The sequence below is a fragment of the Dermacentor andersoni genome, chromosome 3, assembly GCF_023375885.2.
Source record: "Dermacentor andersoni chromosome 3, qqDerAnde1_hic_scaffold, whole genome shotgun sequence".
Taxonomy (NCBI): domain Eukaryota; kingdom Metazoa; phylum Arthropoda; class Arachnida; order Ixodida; family Ixodidae; genus Dermacentor; species Dermacentor andersoni.
This window is the reverse complement of record NC_092816.1, coordinates 212958221-212976449: the sequence shown is the minus strand read 5'-3', so window position 1 is coordinate 212976449 and position 18229 is coordinate 212958221. Positions and strand designations below refer to the sequence as shown.

The window sequence follows — 18229 nt, the reverse complement described above, 5'->3', positions numbered from 1 at the left end:
GTGCAGTGCAAATTCGTAAGATTCATCTATAACACATATAATTGGCACGCATCCCCAACGCAGCTCCTACTTGACGCACAGTTGGAAAGCCTGGCCTCAAGGCGTTAACAGGAACGGACGAAACTTTTTCACTTGCTTTTTCATGACCAGCTAGGTATTAACAGAGCCCATTACATCGACACTGCTAACTCACGCAAAACATGTTCTTTTCACCCTAAAAAGATTAAGGAATATTCCTGCAAGACTAACATTTTTAAAGAGTCGTACTTCCCAAGAGCAGCTTGGCAGTGGAATGCCTTGTCTACAGATACCGTACAATGCACAGATGTTTCGTTGTTCTCTCGTGTGTTGTCATGAAATTTTCTCTTCGTATTGTTACTTGCTTCTCGTTTTGTTTTTTGAGTGGAGTTTAGAACATGGCACCAAGTTGCATTGTCTTTATTCTCTTGTTTTGTAATGTTTGTTTTTCCTTTTTTATCTGTTCTATTTTTTCATACAAAACTTGGCAGAATGTGCTGGTTTGTCCTCATGATGATTTGATTACAGTGATGTTTGTTAAGATCCCATGTGTGAAATGCTGTAACGTCACATTTGCTTTGTACACCTACCCCTGCCTTAAGCCTGACACTCAGGCTGGCAGTATTCTTCTAAATAAATAAATAAATAAATAAATAAATAAATAAATAAATAAATAAATAATTTAACTCAGTACGTGCCGTGGAAAAAGCTGACATTTCAAACCAAGCACTGTTTGCCCTTATCCTTGCGGGTGCCACGCTACAAGCCGGAGGGTGACGTGCTTGTGGTGACACGTGACTTCGAGAATTATTCAAGGCAACATCTGTTATTTGTGTAACTTGTTGCATCAATAGACAAATTAAGGTTTAAAAAACACAAACCGAATGTCTCCATGTGTTTGTTTTACTTTGCACCACAGCAAGGGAGTTGTACTTCCATTTCGTCTGCTTGTTCCCACGTCGTGGAGTCGCACGTGTCGACACGAAAACTATGTCATCTTCTAGCGTGTTCCAGCGCGTGATCATGCTCTGTGATCCGCTTGTGCCGGCCTCAATGTTCTTGTAGCACTGGCTTATACTGCTAGTCAGGTGTCCTCGTTCAGAGCATGCACAATCGTGTACTGCGCAAAACACAAGACAATCACAGCTCGCGTGCGCCACCATCGGTGGAAGTGTGCCGCGCAGCAAGAAAGCAAGGCGGAAATAGATGAAGGCGAGGCCCGTGACATATGTGTCATGTGATCCTTGAGGTCTGGTATGTGAGAACATGAGAACACAAGGAAGGAATTTCGCTTGCAGAGGCTAGACGGGGCAAGTGGAAAGGGTGTCTCTTTTGGCAGTGGCAGTCGCCTCCTGAAATCATGGGTTCCCAGCACTAAAATATTTCTATCTCAGCTATTAATGAACCAATGTGACAAATTCTTGCAGCTGAATTCTCCTTAGAGGTCATGTAACAGCTTCTATCATATAACCAAAATTTGCTATGGGGCCTGGTGAGGGGCCTTTTAAGCAGTACTACCGTTTAGTACATACTTTTTCCGAGCTCCGGCCAACTACGGTTTAACAAGGTTTCACTGTAGTTGCCACTCACTCATTATCATCATCATCAGCCTGTTTTATGTCCACTGTAGGACAAAGGCCTCTCCCTGCGATCTCCAGTTACCCCTGTCCTGTGCCAACCGATTCCAACTAGCACCCGCGAATTTCCTAATTTCATCGCTCTACCTAGTCTTCTGCCGTCCTCGACCGCACTTCCCTTCTCATAGTACCCATTCTGTAACCCTAATGGTCCATCGGTTATCTAACCGGCGCATTTCATGACCTGTCCAACTCAATTTCTTTCTCTTGATGTCACTTAGAATATCGTCTACACCCGTTTGCTCTCTGATCCAAACAGCTCTCTTTCTCTCTCTTAACGTTATGCCTAGCAATCTTCATTCCATCGCTCTTTGCACGGTCCTTAACCTGTTCTCGAGCTTCTTTGTCAGTCTCCAAGTCTCTGCCCTATATGTCAGCAGTGATAAAATGCACTGATTGTACGCCTCCCTTTTCAATGATAATGGTAAGCTTCCAGTCAGGAGACGACACTGTCTGCCATGGAATTCAGACTAGCAGGCAGAACAGTGTCGAAAGGTAGCATAGGGTCACAGCCAAACAAGAGGAAGAATGGAGAGAAGCCTGCGGTATCATGGTGAGACGAATTATAGGCGAAAGTAATGAACGGCAGCGCAACGTCCCAGTCGCGATGGTCAGCAGAGACATACATGAACAGCATGTCAGTAAGGGTGCGGTTAAGGTGCTCGGTTAGATTGTTCGTTTGTGGATGGTAAGCATCCACAAATGATGGTAAGTTTGTGTTTAGTCGCGCATGAGTGTAGAATGTGATTGACAACTTTAGAAAGAGAGTAGCGGCCTCGGTCGGTGAGGAGCTGTCGAGGGGCGCTGTGGTGAAAGATGACGTTCTCAAGGAGGAAGTCGATGACATCGGTTGCACAGCTTGTCTGAAGAGCCCGTGTGATTGTATATCGAGTGGCGTAGTCTGTTGCTACAGCAATCCACTTGTTTCCCGAAGCAGAGGTAGAAAAAGGGCCTAAAAGATCAACACCTACACGGAAGAATGGTTCTGATGGTACGTCAAGTGGTTGAAGGTAACCAGCAGGGAGTGTGGTCGGTTTTGCGCCGTTGACAAAGGTCACATGCAGCGACATAACGGCAGACGTCACGGTATAGACCAGGCCAAAAGAAGCGCCGACGAACGCGGTCATAAGTCCGTGACACACCAAGGTGACCGGCAATCGGTACATTATGAAGCTGGGCAAAAACAGTCTGATGCAGATGCTCAGGCCCAACGAAGAGTCGGTCAGGGCCGTCCGGGTGCATGTTAGAGTGGTACAATATACCATCTTGGAGTTCAAACATGCGAAGGGAAGTATCGGGCGTCGTTGAAGTGAGTCGGTGAATAAGGTGTTGCAAGGAGGCGTCCCGACGTTGTTTGGCTCCAATATCGCGAAAAGCAGCCAGACAGAGAATGGTGACAGGTATGCCGGCTGCAGAAACGTCAGGAGGGTTGACAGGATGGCGCGAAAAGCAGTCCGCATCTTCATGTAAACGGCCTGGTTATCTTTCAGTGCATAGATCTTGGTTTGTCCTATGCCAAGTTTCTTTCTCACTGATTTTAGGCTGCATCCACTTTTTACGGCTTCTTCAGTCTTTTTCACGTTATAGTTTCAAATATCACTTATTTTCGCCTTGTTGATCAGTTTTGACAATTTCGTGAATTCTATCTTATCTCTTGAATTGGTCACTTTCACTTTTTGTCATTTCTTTATTAGGTCCTTTGTTACTTGGGAGAGCTTGCTTACTGGTTGCCTTGGTGCCTTGCCTCCCACTTCAAGTGCTGCCTCTGAAGCCAGCCTAGTTACGGTTTCATTCATTTTCTCTATGTCATCTTCATCTCTCTGTTCTAAGGCTGCATATTTGTTTGCAAGTACCAGCCTGAATTTGTCTGCTTTTACCCTTACTGCCTCTAGGCTGACCTATTTCTTCGTGACCAATTTTACTCTTTCTCTCTTCAAATTGAGGTGAATCCTAGCCCTCACTAACCTATGATCACTGCACGTTACCCTTCCTCACACTTCTACATCCAGCACTATGCTGGGATCAGCAGAAAGTATGAAATTAATTTCATTTCTTGTTTCACCATTAGGGTTTTTCCAGGACCACTTTCTGTTGCTACACTTCCTGAAAAGGGTGTTAATTATTCGAAGCTTATTCCTTTCTGCGAATTCTACCAGCATCTCCCCCATAGCGTTCTTAGAATCGACGCCGTAGTTGCCAATTGGTTGTTCTCCAGCCTGCTTTTCCGCCACTTTTGCATTGAAGTCGCCCATTACTACAGCATACCGAGTTTGCACTTTTCTGATCGCTAATTCAACATTCACTATACACTATTCCGGATATTTCTCCATAAGTGTTTGAATACTTGCTTTTGTCAACTGTGCATGATCAGATACAAAAGTGAAGCAAAAAGCTTGGTAATGTTTATTATTATTCGTGACACCATTCGATACATACGAATATAACAGACTACCTTTTGGCTGGAAGAACTCACCCGCATGGTTCCAGAAGATGATGAACAATGATCTAAAGCCACATATCAGAATTTCTTGCAATGTTTACATTGATGACATCATTGTGTATTGTAGGTCTGAGCAGGAGCGCAGCGAACTCCTGGCGAAGGTCTTACAAGCCCTCAGCAATGCGGATCTCAAGATAAATGAAGAAAAAGGGTGACTTCTTTCAGCCCATGGTCCTTTTTCTCGGTAGAGTGTTCGATGGTGCTATCAAAAGTACCAAACAAGAGTCTGTACATCGGATTTCCACGCTTACGAAGCCGCATGACCTTCATTCGCTGCGAGTTTTCCTTGAACTAGCAGGGCACTTCAAGGTTTTTATTAAGGATTTTGCAGAGATGACAAAGTGCCTGACCAAGCTGACAAAAAAGGATGTTCCCTTTATTTGGTCCGATGATTGTGAAGTAGTCTATCAAGAACTAGTGCGCCGCATCTCGTCTAACGCAGTACTAACGCTACCAGACTTCAGCCTGCCGTTCGAAATGAACACAGATGCATCACATTATGGTACAGGGGCAGTGCTGCATCAGAGATTGTAGTTCTCCACTAAATCAACAACTTCGAGTCTGTAGGGTACCATTCCTACACTTCTCAGCTCAACTACTCTATGATGGAGAAAGAGGCCCTTGCCGTCCCCATGGCAGTGCAATACTTTAGATCGTACATAGACGGCAGAAAATTCAAACTGTATACGAACCATCAGGCTCTGACCTATCTCCTCAGTCAGTTGGAGCCAAGAGGAAAGCTGGTGCGCTGGATAAACGAACTGCAGCAGTATGATTTTGAGGCTATCCAAGGGGCAGGCAGCGAGTTGATGGATGCAGATGCACTATCAAGACTGGCGGTTGAAGTTACACATGAAGTGTTAAACATGATGAAACTATGGGAAGGATGCGAAAGTCTACAGTTTCCCAATGGGAGGTTCGTGGTGCCAGAGACTTTCGTTCTAAAGGTGCTCCACATGTACCATGACACTCCCGACTCTGGCGGTCATGATGGTTTCTGGCGAACCTATAATGAGCTTCCACAGAGGTTTAGACAACTATGTTCGGTCATGTCACTTGTGCCAGGTCAATAAGGCAAAGTACCGGCCACGGCCGGACGAGCTCATATTACCGCTTCACTCAGATGCACCTTTTGAAGTAGTGCATGTGGCCCTTGCCGAGTTGACAAAAAAAGAGCGAAGGTGTGTGCCAAACACAGTCATTTCTAGTGGCAGTCGACCAATGCACAAGAATGGTAGCTGCACGCCTTGGAAAAGAAGATACAAATAGTGTTATTACGCTTTTTGACCGAGCGATGTTTTCGAAATTGAAGGTCATAGTCTCTGACAACGGACGCGCATTCATGAGCAAGAAGTTTCAGCAGTGGGCAGACAGTCGTGGGGTTGTGCTGCGGCACTGCTCTCCATATCACCCCCAAGCCAATGGATTGGCGGAGAGGGTTATCCGTGATATAAAGCAGTTTATGTCAACGTACCCAAATTTCCGAGGTGGATGGAAGTGCTGCCTAGAAGCAGCTGTTATACACCATAACTGGACACATACCACAAGCCTTGGATGTAGCCTCCATTTCGCCGGGTATGGTGAAGTGCGGAAACTATCTGCCAACCAGGAGCTTGGAATTTCCCACAAACTTCAGCTAACTGAACGAACAAAAACCACCGAGGAGTGCTGCAGGTATCGCGAAGCGATGAAATGCCAGTTCAACAAGAGGCATCGTGGACATATACCTGATATCAAGTTAAACAACTTTGTTTTTGTCCGAAAGGGACTACCAGGAACCGACATAAAAATTCTTGGTTCGTTCCAGGTCGTGAAAATGTGTGTGCAGCAAGGCGTACTCAAGACTGTTGGGTATATGAATAGTGTACAATTGGAAGTTGCAGCTGTGAGCAATATCCTTCCATATCACCCCAGGAGGGGCGAGACATAAAAGAGGGGTAGTGTAAGGGAGAAGACGAAGAGGACAGGTTTGCGGGGCAGAAGAAGAAGAAGTGACAATAAACAAGGATGGCTACCTCGTCATACTCAGTTTATTACAATATATTAGACAGCTAGTCAATCTTCGGTCGAAGGTTGGTCATTAATCGGCTCTGTGAGTGGAAACCCCACGCAACGGGAGGATTGCTTGCAATAATTAGTAAATACGCCGTAGAACTGCTGATGTATAAAAGCAACTCACGGTGTTAAAAATAAAGTTGCACTTCATATTAGTTGGACACAATTATTAAACCAACACACAATCTTGAGCATAAACTTTGTTTGAGACATCATTAAAACAGCCTATTACGTCGGATCGGAAACTTGACAACTGCAGAGAAGCTTTTGTTCTTCACTACTACTGTCAGTTAAAATTATGTCGCAGAGTCAGCCAAAGTGAAAATTTAGCATTTTTTTAAATTGAAGAAGTGCTAGGAGCACTGGAGGCTAGTTTTGACGATATCACCAGTCGAAGTTTTATTTTTCCAGACTCCCCCACCTGCCAAAAATTGTCCAACTTGACAAATAGTTAAACTTCAGTTGTCATTTAAGACGATGCAATGATGTTACTAGTAGAACAGTTATAACATAAATGTTTAACAATGTGTAAAAGAAAAAAAGCATTGATCAAATTGAGCTATTTTTATAGGCGCGGTAACGAAAGAGGTACACCTGCAGGCAAAGAATTCCAAAATGAAACTGATGAAAAATTTGCAGTACACTTGGCATAATTGGCCCTGGATTCAGGTAAGAGGACATTATTTAATGCTGCAAAGCAGGTCGGTGGTACATGAGGAAACTGATTTGAGTTAGTCAAGGAAATGGAAGTTTATGGAAATCTATTTATGATAACACTGAAAAAATATTCATTTAGTTTTTGCCCCCATAAAATACCATGTGTGAAGAGCAAAGCTGATGCATTGGACATGAAGCTGATGAAGGTTATTATACTTACTGCTTGATTTTGAAGGTGCTGAATAGTGGATAAATGGCTAATGTATGCGTTTCCCCATGATGAGATGTAAGAGATAATATTGCTATGAAAGAAAGTGTAATAAAGCGACAACAGAATTTCAGAATGAAAGAAAAGGGGGAATTTTTAGGAAGATTCTAATCACATAGGCCGCTTTCTGGGTAAGGAACACAACCTGCGAATTAGACCTGAAATGCTCGTCCAGCTCAATACCGAGGGACATAGCACTGGAAGTGGCCTGAATTTGAGTATTGCCTATGGAAACAAAGATACTGGTAGGAGTAATTTGATTAGCTGTTGAAAAGATAACGAAGTACGATTTACTAGCATATATATTTAATTCATTCTTGCTGAACCAATCAACAACATTGATCAAGTCGTCATTAAGTTTAGATAACAGCAAATCCGCCTGTTTAGCAACAGTTAAAATAGCGGTATCGTCTGCATGGACAAGTAGAATGTAGAGATTATACAAGTAGAATGTGCAAGATGTTGCAGAAGATGTTTAATATAATTAGAAATGAATGCAGACCCACTATGGACCCCAGAGGAATGCAAATACTGATGGTTTTAGTTCGCGGTTATGTTGTACTGAGCAGGCTGGACATGCCATTCCATTATCTTGTAGAAGAGAGTACGTGGGACAAACGAAGCGCTGTGTGAATGTTCGACTTAGGGATCATGACCTAAATCTTCAAGGGGTTGCGCCACTTCCATCTCCCAGAGCATTGCAAGTTGTGCGGTTGTCGCCCCTATTTTAAAAAAAAACTAATGTCATTTATAAACACGCAAGCCAATTGACAAGGGAAATCACTGAGGCTTACAATATAAAGATTAGAGACAAGGCAGGTATCAGCAAACTGTCTATCGCTCTTCATGACAAGGAACTGCGTTAGCTATGTCAATTTTGATTATGCATAAGTTGGTCAGAGTTGCCTCGATGTATCTCTGTGTCTTGTGCATGTCATGGTTATGAACTGGCACCTATATATATGTTCGACGTGTCTTCAATAAAATATCTGTTGGGAGTCAGCACTGTGTCGTCGTATTGTACGTTCCTTCTGTCCGTGTCTTGTGTTGCGCTATAACAAACCTTACTATGAGTCCTAACCAACTGGCCCAACTTGCCATCTTGATGAGTTTTACAACCCTGGCAGTGTAAAACTCAGTGCAATGCAATCACAAACATGCACCAACTGTGGCCCATTTTATTACTTTACCTTGATGGTTTCAGGGTTAGAATAGGTGGCAGACACGTATACCATTTGTTCTGAGTCATGAAAGTAACAACAAATTATTTTAACGGGGGCCTCATTATACTGACAGATTAAGTAGAATGTCATGTAGAATGTCAAACGCTTTTGAAAGATCAAGAGATAAGCCACCAACAATGTTACCGGTGTCGATGGCAGTTTTAATTCCATCTGTTAATGATTTTTTAGCTAATTCAGTTGAGCAACCTTGTCTAAAGCCAAACTGATATTTAGAAAGAATATGGTACTTGTCTAGATAACCTCTGAACCATCCTGTAAGAATTCCTTTTATAATTTTGCTGAAAAATGAAAGAATTGCTATAAGGTGATAATTAGAGATTAGGCACATGTTGCCTTTCTCAAAAACATGAATAATTTTCAGGAATAATTCTTCAGCCCTGTTGGGAAGAACCCAGTCCAGTGGTTCTGTTTTTTATACTGTTGATGACTGTAAACTTCCTCGGGCGAAGCCGGATAAAGAAAGAAAGTGTGAGGTAAACGTGGGCAGCATGTGTAGCTGAGAAATCTGTCAGGTGGGGTGGATTGACGCAGAATGAGTCATTAAAAGCATTTGCTATATCATGCGAGTTTTCAAACCCGTGGTCTCCTGAGTGAATCAAGGTTATCAAGTCAAAATGCCAAGAAAGGAATTTACAACTTGCCACTTTTGTTTACTGTTGGTCCCGGCTTACTTTATTTTATCTTCAAGGTACTGTACTTTAGTGGCCTTAAGCAGCTTGCCTCATGTGTTGGAGTATTCTTTATAACACTTATGTAGATTAAGATTAACTGGTTGCTTTTTGTATTTTTTGCATTGCATAAGGTGTCCTTTTCTTGCAAGCATTTTAACAGACTAAGTGTGTACCAAAGATTAATTGATGCAAGATACTTTTTTTCTGCAGGAAACCAATGCTGTGGCAGCTGTAAGAGCATTGGTAATGACAGAGGAAAACTGCGGATTAGCAATTTCATAATATTAATGAATTTGGACATAATTGAGGTGACTTTTGAAGTACCAGATTACTTTGTTGTCAATTGAGATGATCTCACCTGTGGTGGTTTCGTTAATTCACACGTAATCTAGGTAGGAAGTTGGAGACCGATTCGGTTTGGCTGCTTGTGGAACCCTAAAATACCATTTGTGGAAGGCTCTTGTCTGCAAGGCCAACCCAGCAGCACAGCCATCTCTAGTTCGGCATCCCAGGCCTCCTGCCAGTCGGTGTCGTGCATGCTTTCTTGTGGAGGAGCGGGAGGCTTTCGTGTTCTTGAAGCCGTGTGGTGATGTGCTGCTAACGAATGGCCGCAGTGTGCACGATCCGTTCAGAAGTGCAGTGAGCAAAACTGAAGAGAACATTTACTGGTGGCGATGCCGCATCGCCAAGCAAAACTGAGACACGCACCCTGCTTATCTTTGCTCTGTACTGCCCTTCAGGTTTAGTGCATTGTTTGACAGCATCTGACATAAACAGAGCTATTACTTTCAATGGTGCAAGAAATGATCGTGCATCCACTATGAGAAATGGACTTGTAGTGGCGCAGTGTAAGCTCGATATGTATGTGGCGGTGAATGAGAGTTCGGTACATGTGTCGCACGGCCCTATACATCTGCATGGGATCTCCAAGGGGGTGTTACAACTGTTCAATGGAGGTAATATTTCAGAGCGGGATATATCCAAGATTGACTGTATTATTGCATGGTGAACAAGGCTGTTGAAAATTCAAGAACTATTTGAAAAGTATTCTACATTCGATTTCCTTCCGGCAGTGCTCTGACTCATGTTCCATTTGGTGTAAAAAATTACTATTTGTTCACTGCTTTGCCATTCTTGTTTCAAGGAGTGTGGACAGGCCAAGGTGGTAGCACTCATCACCTTTTCTCGAAGTGCACCCTTCTCGGGCAGCCATGCGACCTCAGCCACACTCTCGATGGCCGCCTTCTTCACCCGTTGAGCGAGGGCCTCCGCCTGCAGACATCGAAGGCAATTAATTGTGCCTGTTGAAAACACTTTGCATATCACAAAGGCAGAGAGTGGCAGCAAAAAGTGGAAATCGTTCAACGAGTTTCATTTATGAACACACAAAGCACAGCATGAATTCAGAAAACAGCATCAAGTACACCTGCAAACAACAATGTGGCCGGCCACGCCTGCACCATTTTGCAAAACAGCTAACTGGGCACTTACAAGGAAGGGCAGCTTCCACTCCTACCCACCTCCATTCTCTCGTAATTCCGCATCCTGATTGGCTTGTGACAAACAGAATTTTTTTTTTCCAGCATCGAAAATCAGTCTCAGACTGGTTGGTGCAACGCTGGCTTTTTCCTGTTGCGCGATGTAGATTTTTCGGGCACCGATCTTGTTGCCAACTGGAAATTTTTCAGTGTGATGGGGGCGGGCATTAGCCCTGCCGTGGTCCCTTGGTCTCTCCTTCATGTTTTGCCTGCATCACTAGCTGGACCCTTAGCCACTTGCTGCAATATTTTGGGGCCCATTCATGTTCCCTTTTTTCTGCACGCATTTAAGGCCTAGTTCAGGTGTCGCAGAACCTATTGTTCAAAATGAAACGTACAGTCCTAATTTCATCTTGACTGCTTCACTCAGTGTGAAAAAGCTGATAAATGACCATTCTTGACCAATGTTCTGTAAAAATTTAGGTACGACGGTACCAATGACGAACATACGCAGTGACTGAGAACAATGCTTCTCAGTAGTCGTTCAAGATTCTCTGAGCCAACAGTACAAGACGACAAACAGGACACATTATGTGTATGACCATAATTCAACCATTGACATAGCATGAGGGACTAGTTTTGGTGAGAAAGAGGGAAAAAAGAAATGCTGCAATGCAGCCTACTGATGTGCTGGACCAGTTGGTCAATCTGAATGCGTATCACAATAGCAGTTCTACACTGTGTCAGCTGATGCCCAGTATTTTTTTCCTTTTTTGTACGCATGCTTTCCTGCAGACCCATGCCTTTTCTTGTAGGACGTAGGCATGTACAAAGAAAACAACAGAAAAGACGGTGCGTTGGCAAAGAACACAATCAACAGCACACAGTGCATGTCTCAAAATAGTGTGGTTTACGACCTAAATGGTGTTCCAAGGCCAGCTCTTCCTCGCTACATGTCCAGCCTAGAGCTCCTGGCATGGCATGTAAACCTGTCCTTCTGCTGGACACCTATCGTGCTGCTGCACAAATGTCCCTGAAAGCACAACCTGTCTAGATAGGTGCTAGGTCCAGGAGTCAGACAACTGCATGTGCTGGTTGTTATACCTGGCCGCCTGCCGTACTTGTGGGAATGACTGTAGTCTTTGACCACAACATTGACAACTGCGGCTGCCACCAAATTGATTTTTGAATGATCACATTACTGCCTGCATGAAAGTCACTGTATTTAACTGTGTCAGGTCCTCAATATGCATCCATTGTTAACTACCATAATGTTCCACTGTGTGCCTGAGCTCCAGCGTTGTACGCCTTTTGGAACGGACTTGGACCATTGGATTCTATCGCAGTGAGCGTATGCTATGTTTTCCACTCCCAGCAATATTTAACTACCTTGTGCCAGCAAACTACTTCGTGTATACCTAATCTCATCACAGCACCTCCTTCAACAGCACTTCACTGTAGGCACTCCGTCTGTTCATTTCTAGGCACTTCTTCCGCTTGATCTCCACTAGAATGTTGTCCACCCCCATTTGTCCATCCTCCTGTCCATTACACCTGTAACTGTTTGTCCTGTTACTCACTGGGCAGGCCTTAGCTTGTCAACCTTATTAATTAGTACTTGCAGAATGCACTGATATTACAATATTCTTTTCAAGGATAATGGTAAGCTGCCAGTTGTGACTTGGTAATGCCTGCCCCATGCTTTCTTAACACATTGCTACTTTGTGTGGCTTCTTCCTTTCACGACATGGGCCGCTTGGCCTAGATGAGCACACTCCTGCCCAACTCAACGCACAGCCGTTTCTCACACAGTGCTTATTGAGAAAAGCAAAAGAGACAGTGATACACCTGGATACAATGAAGTCGGTAAAATCGGCAATTTGCTTCGATATATAGAAATTTCAGTGTATTGAAATTCGACCTTTTATGCAAGTAAGCACGGTCGCCAATCCGATTCTTCTTATAAGGAAAGGGGCTGCAGAATTTTCCTAATTATTGGACAATTGTAAAAAGCAAATTTGAATGAGAAAGCAATTCCTTTTGATAATTTGGAAGTCGGCAACGAATGATACGGTTTCATTCCACATCGATATCTCCACATCGACGGTATGAATTAAGCAAAGCCAGCCATGCTTTTGTGCCCAATCTACCCAAATGGCTGATAGTGTCTCCCTCGTGAAAAGCGCCGGCAGTGGAGAGCGAATGGTTCGTCTGCCTCTCACTCCAACGGCTCACCAACACTCGAGATTGTGCAACCTCCAATACTAAACACGTGGGAAGATAGGTTACATGATGCCTTGCCGTTTCGGCACGCCCACTCATTGCACACGCGGCAGATTACCTCTTAAGCAGGGTGAGGCTGCGTATGCGCTCAGCTGCGCTTAGAGCCCTGCGCAGCCACGGCCAAAATGCGCACTAGAAACCGAGACGCGTGCCAACCTGTCCTCCACTGTGCCTCTTCCTGCTCCCTCGCGTGCTTGATCGCATTACCGTGAGATTGCTTCCCTCCTCCTCTTTCCCTTTGTTCGCGCGGGAAGGTGGCACTCGTGAAGCCGCCTTCTTTCTTGTCTCACCCTCGCAAGTCTTCACTCACACTTAAAGCACACAGTGTGCGGGCCGCGATAGGACCTTATGATGCTTATCGCAGTTGGATTTTGTACGGAACATGACGGGGCTCCACTTCCGCGGTCGCTCTTGTTGCGCCGCTGGTGACTTGAGAGGTGCGTTTGCGAACAGCGGCTTGTAATTTAATCCTTTGACCATCTGCATCTGTGGAAGTTTCCGTATAATGTCTCGGTATTAGTTTGCGGTGGCAGTGAAATTTCGTTATATTGAAATCGCATACAAACATTGCAGAAACTGTGAATATTCTGACCAGCTGGCAAAAGAGAAAGGTATCAGATGGGGCTGTTGGAAAAATGAAATTTTTTAGAATGACGATAGTGTGGTGTGGCTGGTGGCACTGCGAGCTGTTAAAATTATAATTTTCTTGTTTCGTTATGCTTTTCTTTTTTTTTTATAAGTCTTTTTTGGATACTGCATTATGCGCATATACGTGCGGGATGGTGAAGCTAGAAGTAATCTGGTTGAAGCTTGATGGGCATCAATTTCTTCTGCCTTTGTTTGCACGCGGTCAAGTCATGTTGTCCCGATTCACCCAAACACAGCTGAATAAAAAGGGTGACAATGAAGCTACAGACCTGTACAATTAGTGCCATGAATCATGCAAGAACAACGAAGCCAGTGCTTGTCTTCGTTGTTCTTTCCGTCCCTCTGTCTATGCACGCACTCTAAGTGATGTTTACAATGGAATACCAATTAGCCCACATCCAAAACCTGGAACAGAAATGAGGATGCAATGCAAGCCCCAAAAAAGACCTTTTCATTGACCTTTTGACATCTAGGCTTGACTTGTTCCTAGCTTCTTCTCCCCCATTTCGGTTTTATTTACTTCATGCAATTTCTGCCACACCTCCCAAATGTGCACCTGTTGTATGGTGTCTTGCACCCGGCTGCCAGCTGTCTTGGTGGCGTACAGGTAGCCCACAGCATGGCGCAGGTAGTGGCTCGTGTGTCGGGTGCACTGCTCCCACCACTCTTCCTCTGGTTCACTGTCTGGAGCACCTGCATCCACCACCACAGAGTGTTTATCATCGGCACATTTCAAGTCCCAGCAACATGTCACGTGTAACCCTCTGTCCTGAGCCTCCAAATCTACTAAACTCATGTGACATTCCTTAACTGCACACACTCCTAACAGACCACATGCGTTACAGGAATCGCCGTTTATTACAAGCACAGCATTTTTTACAACTTGTCATATTTTACATTAACCCTTTCGCTGTCACGGACGTACCGGTACGTCATCGCGCTTCCCCCCCACGGTGTCACTGACGTACCGGTACGTTCTCTATCGTGCGTTCAAAATTTTGCGCCTGAGCGCAAAGCTGGCGCTCCTGAATTGGCCACGCCATCTCTTGACTCTTTCTACAAGTTCATATATTCTCCCCGACCTGTGTTAACCCATGTATTGAAGAGTACGGTGCGACTGCCACTCCCCACTTTCTCTTTGCTGAGTGGCGCGGTGGCTCCACGTTGGCTGGATCATGCGTCGCGCGCGTGTTGTTATGGGTTCAAGGGTTGTTCTGCCATCTCCGCTGGTTTGAAGGTTTTTATTTTTCTTCTGTTGGTGTGTCTGCTACGCCGCGTCAAGTTCAGGCGCACGTGCCCTGCCGTTGCCTCTCCGAAAAGAGTGACTCGATTGCTGCTTTTGCTCTCTCGCCGAACCCTCGCTTCCGACTTGCAGCAGTAAACGTAAAGCCCTTCGAACTTTGTTTAGCCTTTTTCCATCTCCCTCTGTCTTCTTGATCACGCAACGTCCCATTTCTCTCCGTTGTGCGGGCGACTGAAAGCGCATCCTCCCAGCGCGCGGTTACTTTCGGATGGCTGAGCGCGAGGGACCTTCGTCTGCTCCTTGGTGCGGTGGCTCAATTCCGATTTAGAATACGAGCAGAGCTCGGATTCGGACTCGGACCGAGTCGCATGCGAGGAAGAAGGTTCCGCATCGTCAGATTCGGATGTTGAACGGATATTATAGTCAGGCTGATGATGATGATGATGTTTACTAACAGCAGCTGCAGAACAGTGAAATGTGCATATAGCATTGACTACGTTATTTGTATACCAATCATAATCAAAAATAAATTGCTATGTTCATTCCCTGTTATGCTCGTTCCCTGAAACCAAGCCGACACTGGGGGTGCGTCACGGCCAGAAAGGTCCGACAGCGAAAGGGTTAAATGAAGGCCCAGTACTGGCAAGCACCAGAGTGCCCTAACTAATTTATTATTGGTGCAGAGTCGGACCAACTTTTCCCGCTCTTTTTGCAGCAAGTGCATTCCAATGACAGAGTGAGGGTACAAGTTGCATGTTCCAATGGGAGATCATGAGCAGATTTCAAGCGGTGATTATACTTTGTGGAGCAGTCAAAGCTCCTACATAAAAATCGGTGCAGTGGACCAAAACTCTGCGCGACGTATTTCCTTTACGCACCCATTTTCGTCTATTTCCTGCTCACTGCGCTCGGTGGTGCTGCGGTAGTTGCCGCTTTCGTGGTGATGGCACGTGCCATGGACGACTCGTTGTGGCACGCTGCATTTCTTTTGATGTTTGATAGTGACAACTTTAGCTCGAATTCCTCAAGTTATACGTGTGATGAATCGGACACAGAGAGTGACACTGAAGCCACCACTCATGAAGGGGCACTTTGAAAGGATGTCTCAACTGCCAGCAAAGAGACCCAAGGTCATTGGTTTCATCGATGACGTTGTTCAGCAATGCTGGGACAACGAAGTAAAAAAAAGTGTTAACCCTTATTCTTGGTGAGATATACAAGTAGAAAACTACTGAAATCGAAGTGCAAGCTCAAGCACAGACAGGCAAATGACACTGGTGGCAAACAGCGGAAACAGACGTACAGCTGGGTGTCCTAGGTCTGGTTGAGGGCTTCCCCTCTTACATTCCGGCGTGACATGGCTTGTGTTCAAACTGCGGATTCGGAGGCATTGCTCTAGGCCAGAAAGACGTGCTCGCTCACAGTCGGCTGCTGGAATACATTTCTACAAACCAGTCATGGTTTCGGCAGTCAGCAGGTAGATGCACTGTGAGGTCGTGATACACTGGCTCGCTGCATTCACTACAGATGTCACACACGCGTGCAGCTTGAGCATGCAGCACATGAGCTTTCCACAAGCAACACCATTGTACCTAGGCTGCGCGGCTTCAGCAGATATTGTTTCGCCTCATAACATTAGGATAATGTCAATGATGCCAAGCCTGTCATTGCAAGATGACTTTAGTAACATAAAATAAACATCTTACGTTTTCCAACTATCATGCTTGCCAAGCGTGAGCCATTTCCATGGGAAACGTGTGATAGATTTCTGTAACTTGTGCCAGTGCTTCCCTAGTCCCAACTAGAATATTGGCCATAGTCTCTATGAATAATTCCTATACTAGAATGATGGCCATACTAGAATATTGGCCATAGTCTCTATGAATAATTCCTATACTAGAATGATGGCCATACTAGAATATTGGCCATTTGCTCTCTGATCCACATAAAGGCACATGAGGCATATAATGCTGGAAAAGCAAGCAAGGGCATTTATTGGGATCTTTTGTGGGAACCAGATGTGCAAAGTGAAGACGCAAAGTGGAAGCATTTGCAACAGCAGTAGTTGCAGCCATATATGTCTATTATCATTCTTCAACAACTTCAGTTGTGCCGCAATGCCAGAAAGACTCAGTGCAAGATAGAAGAAAGGCTGCAGAGACTGGCTTGCAGAACTTAGAATAATTGTAGTACAACAGGATAGTCAGTACAGATTCTTTAAAAATAATACATCATCATTATCATCACCATCCGCCTGTTTTTATGTCCACTGCAGGACGAAGGTCTCTCCCTGCGATCTCCAATTACCCCTGTCCTGCGCCAACCGATTCCAACTAGCGCTCGCGAATTTTCTAATTTCATTGCTCCACCTAGTCTTCTGCCATCCTCGACTGTGTTTCCCTTTTCTTGGTACCCATTCTGTAACCCTAATGGTCCAACGGTTATCTAACCGGCAGATTACATGACCTGCCCAGCTAATAATAATACAGCAGCGCACAAAAGCACAGGATGCCGCAATGTAGAAATGGGCCGGGTGCACCTTCCCAAATGAAATGAATGAAGGACAACCAACAAAGTTCATCTGTGAGTGCACACCTGTCGCATGTCCTGTGTTTCTACCCACTGGTTGAATTAGTTGATCTTGGATACATCAAACTCAAAGGGGGTTGAAAAATAGTTCGATACATTGGCAATTCAAAATATAAGACGCACATTCCAAACAGTTTTCTGAGATTGTGAAAAGCGGGAATTTACCAGTTCGTTTCTCTAAGGCTGTGTCAAATGCACAAACGTTCATTTTTTACACATGAATGCCACAAATAACTCGTGCTGTGGAATGGTCTTTGATATACTGATCACAGCGATAAACCTAGAAGTCTGCATCACCCGGTTGTGGTGATCGGAATTGAACATGGTGCACCTTGCACAAGACAAAGTGTTTGTTGTGCGTTCTTATTCAGGATAAGATAGAAATACACACAGCATGGAAGCAAGCCAGCCTGCATGAACATGCTCCAAGCTACCACCAGGACACTCGTGCTGCAAATCGGGCGTCAACACAACATGCACATGCATTTTACAATGCACCATTTACGAGCGGTCATTGTATACTGGTAGAGTGTACTACGGTCAACGAACGATTACTCTAACACCAATAATTCAAACATGCTTGATTATTCAGAGAGCACCGCAGGACTGCCACTAGCCCTACTTAATGTATAAAGACGATCGAAATTTCTGACTCCTCAAAGTGTATTGTGCAATAATTCGGACAGCACAATTGCGTGCTAATGTGGCCACCAAGTCATGCAGATATTTTCGTTGTGACACACCACCGGCATGGTCATCTGCCCGTGAGACTAAAACTAGCAAAGCCCAGTCCGCATAGTAATAGCTGATTTGGGGCATGCATTGACTGTACTTTTGTCTCCCACGCAGGCTGTGTTGCAGCGCTGAGGCGTCAGCTTTTACCACAGAAGCCACACAAGCTCATGGCCGGTGTTCAATGAGGAGCCGGCATAACACGA

General features: G+C 44.7%; 1 protein-coding gene across 1 annotated transcript in view; it reads right to left on the bottom strand.

The window, feature by feature from the left end:
* LOC126524322 (endothelin-converting enzyme 2-like) overlaps positions 1-18229 on the bottom strand; it is a 203761-nt gene that overhangs the window by 90312 nt on the left and 95220 nt on the right. Inside the window, exons 8-9 of the mRNA XM_072286991.1 lie at positions 14016-14152; positions 10230-10322 (exon numbers count right to left, since the gene is read on the bottom strand). Of these exons, the coding sequence (XP_072143092.1) occupies positions 10230-10322; positions 14016-14152 (230 nt within the window). The remainder of the gene's footprint in view (positions 1-10229; positions 10323-14015; positions 14153-18229) is intronic.